Here is a 6768-nt window from a genome sequence, read left to right as displayed (position 1 = left end):
AAGATTCTAGATGAATTAAGAATTTAAATGTGAAAGTCAAAACATTTAAACTTTTAGAAAATATAGAAATATGTTAATGATCTCAGGGTTTGGAAGGACTTCCAAATAACAGCATATTAAAAATATTAGCCACAAAAAGCACACAAAAAATTAAAACATTGAAATTTAGGAGCTCGGTTCACCAAAAGACATCATGAAGGGATTCAAAAGATAAGACATAATGTAATAAAAAAAATCAAAACACATAACAAAGATTAATATCCAACATATATTAAACTTCCATAAATCAACAAGAAAAAAATAACCCAATAATGAAAAATTTTTTCTTTAAATGGTATTTTACATAGTCCAACCTCCTTGGTAATTAGAGAAATAAACATTAAATGATAATAAGATACCCAAGTGTTAAGTAGAACCTACAGCAGTAAGAACTCTCATACCTTGCAGGTGGGGGCTTAAACTGGCTACTACTATTTTGTAACCATGTCAGCATTAAAAAAGCTGAAATGCACATACTGTATGACCCAGCAATGCCAAAACTAGAAATATAGCCTAGAAAAACTATAGCACATATATACCAGAAGAATATATACAAGAATGTATTCTCTTACTTGGCAGGGTCACCATTAGAAATTAACTCTGAAATGTTTAATTAAAAATTATACAACACTCTCATTATCCAAAATGAAGGTTTATGGACAATGTAAATATTCTCTTTATGGACCTGCTAAATTCACTAATAAATATTAGTAATAATCTTCTGTAAATACAAAGATAGAAACACATCTGATAGGTCAATCTTAGATATAGCACATGTGACCTTTTTTTCACACTCACAGGCATATATACTTTAAACATCAAAGACTACTCCAAGCATTTATGGAAAAAAAAAAGTCTTGTTGAAGATTATTTCAATTTAATCAGGATTGAAACTTTGACCCTTATAATCTTGAGTGAAGGGCTTTCCAGGTGTCAATAGTGGTAATGAACCCACCTGCCAATGCAAGAGTCGCAGGTTCTATCCCTGGGTTGGGACGATCCTCTGGAGTAGGAAATGGCAACCCTCTCCAGTATCCTTGCCTGGAAAATTCCAGGACAGAGGAGGCTGGTGGGTTACAGTCCATGGGGTCGCAAAGAGTTGGGCATGACTGAGGATGAGCACATACACACATCCTGAGTGAAAGAAGTAACTTTAATATTGTACTTAATTGAAAATATACAGAAGGAAACAATATAAACAAGAATATGGAGAGTCTGATGTCCTGCGGTCTTGCTTAATAAGAACTCATTTTCAAGAGACTATAATCTCCTCAACACAAAGCTTTCTACCAAGGATCTTAATAATAAGATTCTGAGAAAATTCACACTCAAACAAGATGCCACTAAAACCAAAACAATGTGGGTATTACCAGCTATACAAAAGGTTGGTTTCTATCTGATGAGTCATTTCTAAAGTGATGAAAGTTTTTCAAGTGCTTTCTATTCAGGCTGGAAAATATATAAAGGCAAGAATCATTTACAAAGCAGGATGACTGAGAAATTTCACTTCATTTTATACATCCTTGTCTGACTCTATGCAAACATCAAACTAAGGATGGCAAAAATGAGTTTCTCTTCCTACATATTAATACTAACTTTTTCTTTGCTTTCTCAAGGCATTTCATTTTCAGCATCCAAGTCAATAAGAAATTTAGAAGATGACATGGTATTTAAAACATTGAGGCTGGGGAAAGCCTTTCAGAAGGAAGATACCGCAGAAAAATCAATTGTTGTTCCTTCCCTGGAGCAATATAAAAATGATGAGAGCAGTTTCATGAATGATGAAGAAAACAAAAATTCAAAGGTAAGTGGAAATGTGACTTGTCCTTTATTTCAATGGAAATTTGAATGATCTTTATGAATCCTTTGAAAGTAAAGTTGATACTTTTATAAGTAGAAGCATGTGAAAAAAAGTCACAGTATGCATTAGAACAATTAAACAAATTTCGTACATACCAGGTTGTTCTTCCATTCTGGGAAATGTCTCTTATTAAAAAAGTTTTTACTCCCTGAAAATCTTGTATCTAAAGTATTTCTTAAAGAGTCAAAACAGTGCAGGGCATCTTTAAATTGATCAATAGGAATATTACACAATGTATTATAGTTCCATTCCCAATAGAACAGTTAAAACACAAATCAACCTTTTCTTTACAGAATGCGGGTTCCAAACATAATTTCTTAAATCATGGCCTGCCACTGAATCTGGCTATAAAACCTTATCTTGCACTAAAAGGATCTGTAGCTTTTCCAGCTGAGAATGAAGTTCAAAATACTGAATCAACACAAGAAAAGAGAGAAATTGGGGATGAAGAAAACTCAGCTAAGTTTCCTATAGGAAGGAGAGATTTTGACAGTGAGTAGTTTTTTAAAAATTGAATTCTTATACCTTAATATCATAAAATAGAACTTTGAATTTAACTGAATTTGGGTCCAATCATAACAAAATCAAACAAGACCATGGTTCAACTTGTACTTGATATTAAGTAACTCCTGCAAAAGATGTGAAATTAAAAAGTATTTAATTAGTTATTATAATTGTAATTTACTCAGATTAGCTATACTAGATCCATTCTTTTATTTCTAATCAACTTTGTGTGATACTAGTCCTTTAAACAATTTAATTTTTTTTTTCCTTCAGTGCTCAGGTGTATGCTGGGACGAGTCTATCGACCTTGTTGGCAAGTCTGATGCCTGTTGGTCCACATCATCATTTGAAAAGAAAGCAAAATCATTTAATTGCCTCTCGGGAAAGAAGCCCTTAATGTTACTATGATTTGTATTATTTTAAATGTCTGTCTTAAAAGAAAGTGGAATTAAGTTACGCCTAAATGATTGCTTTACTTGTGCATTAAACTTTACGAATTTTCTGCAAAATTATGACTTACTAGTATTTTTTTAAAACAATGCTTAACATGTTAACCATACGTACACTGCAGACCAAAATAATAAAGCACTATAACTTACACCTTCATTGCTTAAAAATTAAGTAAAAGAATTTGGTAAATGGTTTTATATATATATATATATATATATATATATATATATATATATATATACACACAAACCTAAAGAACATAAAAGATAATTTCATAGCCTAAAAAACTGAGTCAACTTCGTCTGGCCAGTGATCAATTTGTCCTTGGTGGTACATCTGTTGCTTTTTGCAACTCTGAGTAGTTTACCATCCCATTTATTCTGCAAATCTTTTGATGTCTTGGGTATCTTAACAATTTTGTGTTGAAGTGGTTCATTTCCATTATCACAGAGAATATTTTCATCATCCAAATCCACCTGTTTCCTTTTTGAGCTTGTATTTCCTGTCAGACTACTTGATTTTCTTGCTACTTTTTCTTTTTTACTTCTGCCCACATGAACATTTCCAGAACTTGTTCCAATTGTTGGTCTTCCAACAGAAGAATTTACACCTTCTGTTATGCAAGATGAAAAGAGAAAAGAAATTATATAATACTTAAAATTATTACACATAGATTTTACAAAATTTTTAAACAGATAAAGAATATTTTAAAACTTATGATTTACAATCAAATAATGCTATAAATTACATTACTAACAGATACAGCAATATTACTATCACATTTCTTTTCATTTTACCATATCACTTTTCATCCCTACAAACAATAAATTTGCTTTGTCTGAATGCACAACACAATCCTTAAATGTTACTACAAGTTATTTCTTAAATACATTTAGCTAAATCAAACTAAGTCCTAATTCTATACACCAATTTGTACTTAGATATAACTTTTAAAATAAACTCATCTTTAAAAATATAAACTTTTACATTACAAAAAAAAAAAAAAAATCTAGTTTTACTTAAGTTAAAACCAATTAGTACACTAGAATTAAACTGTTGTTAAGTTGTTTAATTAGGTCAATTACCAGAAAGGTCATTTTCCATGTGAAGAACACATAACGGCTTTGATGCTGAATTAACATTATTCCATTTATCCTTGCTTATCATGCAGTCATCTTTATAAGTACAGGCAAACTGAGATCTAATTAAGGTTTGCTTCGTCTAGTAACAAGAAGAAAGAAGAAGAAAATATGCAATTTACCCTTTATTTTGACATACTTTTTCATCTATATAGAAATATATTCTGTAGTAATTGAGGTACCATAAAAATTCCCCTTAAAAATTTCATTATCTATTGGGAAATTTCATCATCTATCTATTTAATCCTGAATATTCCATAGTTTGCAAACTCATTCACTGCTACAATTAGCATTTTTGTTTTGTTTTTTTAGTAATAGCTGTTTTGTGTATGTTTTTGATAATTTTTGTAAAAGCCTACCAAATCAATTATAAACTCTACAAAGCCCTTTGCTACACATTTCTATGTCCGAGTTGCTTTAGAAAGTGGGTTTTATTATAAGTTTAATAATGATATACATGATATAAACAATCCTAGAAAAATAGAAGCTTTTAATCTTAACAAATTACAGACTAAACTCTTTTAGAAAAAAAAAGAAATTAGAGAAATTAAGGAAGGGAGAGATACTAGGATGAAATAGAGAAATAGAAGGTAAAAGCAAAAATAGGCAACTAACAAAGAAACAAGGTAAAACAGTGCTGAGTGAAAGGCTTTGTTTAATTAAAAACTTGAATATTTAGAAAATTAAGAAATAAGATGGGCTTCTCTGGTGGCTCAGTAGTAAAGAATCTGCCTGAAATGCAGGAGACGTGGAATCAATCCCTGGGTCGGGAAGATCCCCTGGAGAAGGAAATGGCTGCCCACTCCAGTATTCTTTCCTGGGAAAAGCCATGGACAAAGAAGCCCACAGGCTACAGTCCATAGGATTGCAAAAGAGTCAGACAGGACTTTAGTGACTAAACAACAACAAACAAGAAGATCTGACCAAGTGATTTAATTGTTGAGTATTCAAAGTATACTCCTGTAATTATCTTAAAACATGAGAAATAGGAGAAAATTAGAAAGCTAAATTTAATTCTTAAGCACTGAAAAGGATGTCAAGAAAACACTTTTGGAAATGCATTCTGTAAACATAAAACCAGTGGCTGTTTTAAGAACAGGAATTAATTTCAAAACAAAGTAATCTACACAGACAATGCAAATTTCAACAATTGCAGCTGCTGTATAATGCCATTTAGTTATTATAATAGTGAGATTTCTCCAAATAATTAGAAATCATCTCAAATCCTTTTCAGAAATAAACAAGTTTAAATTTCAAATACATAATTAAATAAAGAGGACTTCAACAATTAAAAATTAATACTTCAAAGTATAACTACATCATGCTGAACAAAGTTCAGAGCATGTATTGATACATTTCACGAAGTCTAAAACAGCACAATTTTATATTACATATTCAGTAATTATACATTGTGTTTTATATTCAGAAAGATAACTGCATTAACCCCCTCAGATGTTTGCAGAGATAATGGCAGTGAAACCCACTGACTATAATTTAGAAGAAATTAGAATAGTCCCCAGTCCAGCTGCTTCATAAAAGCAAGTTTTCTCAGGATGACAAATTTTATATCTTTTTGAGTAATGGTATTTATGAGAGCCTCTAACTCCCAGAATACTAAAAATTATGTTTAATTTGCTTGAAGATTCAGACAATTAGAATTTATCTTCCATTTAAGCACAAAAATATACAAAATTGAAAAAATGTAAAATGTAAAAGATCAAAAACTATTTTTTTCAAAAGTGAAATACAGTAGGCTTTGACAATGGATGGAGCTATAGTCCAAGATCTTCATGAATCCACAAGAATGCAACTACAATTAAATAGGTTCTACCATGAGATGCCCTAAAATACAATTGAAGGCTTTAACTAGGGATTTACCTTTAATCCCTTTCTGGATTGTATTAATTTCATAAGTAGAGAATTAAAACAATTAATAAAGTTATTAAAATAGTTAATAAAATAAATTTTATATTACATCATATCATTACTGTAGTAAATTATCCAAAAACTTTTACTTCCATCCACAAAACCAATACTAACTGTTGATATACTTTTACACAATGTTTCTTTCATTTCACCAAGGTAACTGTCTATATAGAAAACTATAAATTTACTGCTTGCAAAGAGTTATAAAGAGCATGGTTAAGACCATGAAAGCAAACGGACGCTAAGTGGCTGGCAAGGAGCACTCCCATAATATCCAGATAGTGATGCACCTACAGGTGACTTGAGGGACTTCAACCTCCCACTACAAACCCTGCATCAATACCACTTTTGTGTGTGTGCTCAGTCGCTCAGACGTGTCTGATTCTTTGCGACCCCATGGACTGTAGCCCACCAGGCTCCTCTGTTTATGAGATTCTCCAGGCAAGAATACTGGAGTGGGTAGCCATTCCCTTCTCCAGGAGATCTTCCTGACCCAGAGATCAAATCCAGGTATCCTGCAGGCAAACCCAAGATCTGCAGGCAGCTTCTTTACCGTCTGAGCCACCAGGGAAGCCCTAGTATCACTCATAAAACACTCTACATAAAAATACAATAATTATATTATTGAACACAGACAATTGACATTGTCTCGATCTTATACTTCATATGAATAAAAATTTCTCTAGAAAGTTATTTTTACTAATTTTAAACTTACATCTGAGTAAAAACCTCTCTTTGCTATATAAACACAGTTGTAAAATAAGTTCCATAGCCCTCTTGACAACTAGATTTCTTCTCTTCAGGCCACCAATAGAAATTCTCTAGTCTTTAGCCAGAATAGGCCAGTTT

At 31.7% G+C, this 6768-nt stretch overlaps 2 protein-coding genes across 3 annotated transcripts in view; one reads left to right on the top strand and one right to left on the bottom strand.

The window, feature by feature from the left end:
- Nucleotides 1–1179: 1179 nt before the first annotated feature.
- On the top strand, nt 1180–2913 carry PMCH (pro-melanin concentrating hormone). The gene is made up of 3 exons (XM_043440424.1): nt 1180–1843; nt 2194–2392; nt 2678–2913. The coding sequence occupies exons 1-3, from the start codon at nt 1595–1597 to the stop codon at nt 2725–2727; spliced, it is 498 nt and encodes a 165-aa protein (XP_043296359.1). The 5' UTR covers nt 1180–1594; the 3' UTR covers nt 2728–2913.
- LOC122423405 (PARP1 binding protein) overlaps nt 2672–6768 on the bottom strand; it is a 61102-nt gene continuing 57005 nt past the window's right edge. The window contains exons 10-12 of one of the 2 annotated variants that reach the window (XM_043440421.1): nt 3940–4075; nt 3097–3467; nt 2672–3066 (exon numbers count right to left, since the gene is read on the bottom strand). In XM_043440421.1, coding sequence (XP_043296356.1) covers nt 3127–3467; nt 3940–4075 — 477 coding nt within the window. In that variant the 3' untranslated portion in view covers nt 2672–3066; nt 3097–3126. Of the gene's footprint in view, nt 3468–3939; nt 4076–6768 lie in introns of both variants that reach the window. The other variant, XM_043440419.1, reaches the window with a different exon arrangement.

The sequence above is a fragment of the Cervus canadensis genome, chromosome 21, assembly GCF_019320065.1.
Source record: "Cervus canadensis isolate Bull #8, Minnesota chromosome 21, ASM1932006v1, whole genome shotgun sequence".
NCBI classification, from domain to species: Eukaryota; Metazoa; Chordata; class Mammalia; order Artiodactyla; family Cervidae; genus Cervus; species Cervus canadensis.
This window is presented reverse-complemented; position numbering and strand designations above follow the sequence as displayed.

Bases quoted from the DNA above. Each gene is read 5' to 3' on its own strand.
- PMCH (XM_043440424.1), top strand. From the start codon at position 1,595: ATGGCAAAAATGAGTTTCTCTTCCTACATATTAATACTAACTTTTTCT. The intron at 1,844-2,193 runs GTAAGTGGAAAT...TTTTCTTTACAG, and splicing joins AAGAAAACAAAAATTCAAAG to AATGCGGGTTCCAAACATAA. The intron at 2,393-2,677 runs GTGAGTAGTTTT...TTTTTCCTTCAG, and splicing joins AGGAAGGAGAGATTTTGACA to TGCTCAGGTGTATGCTGGGA.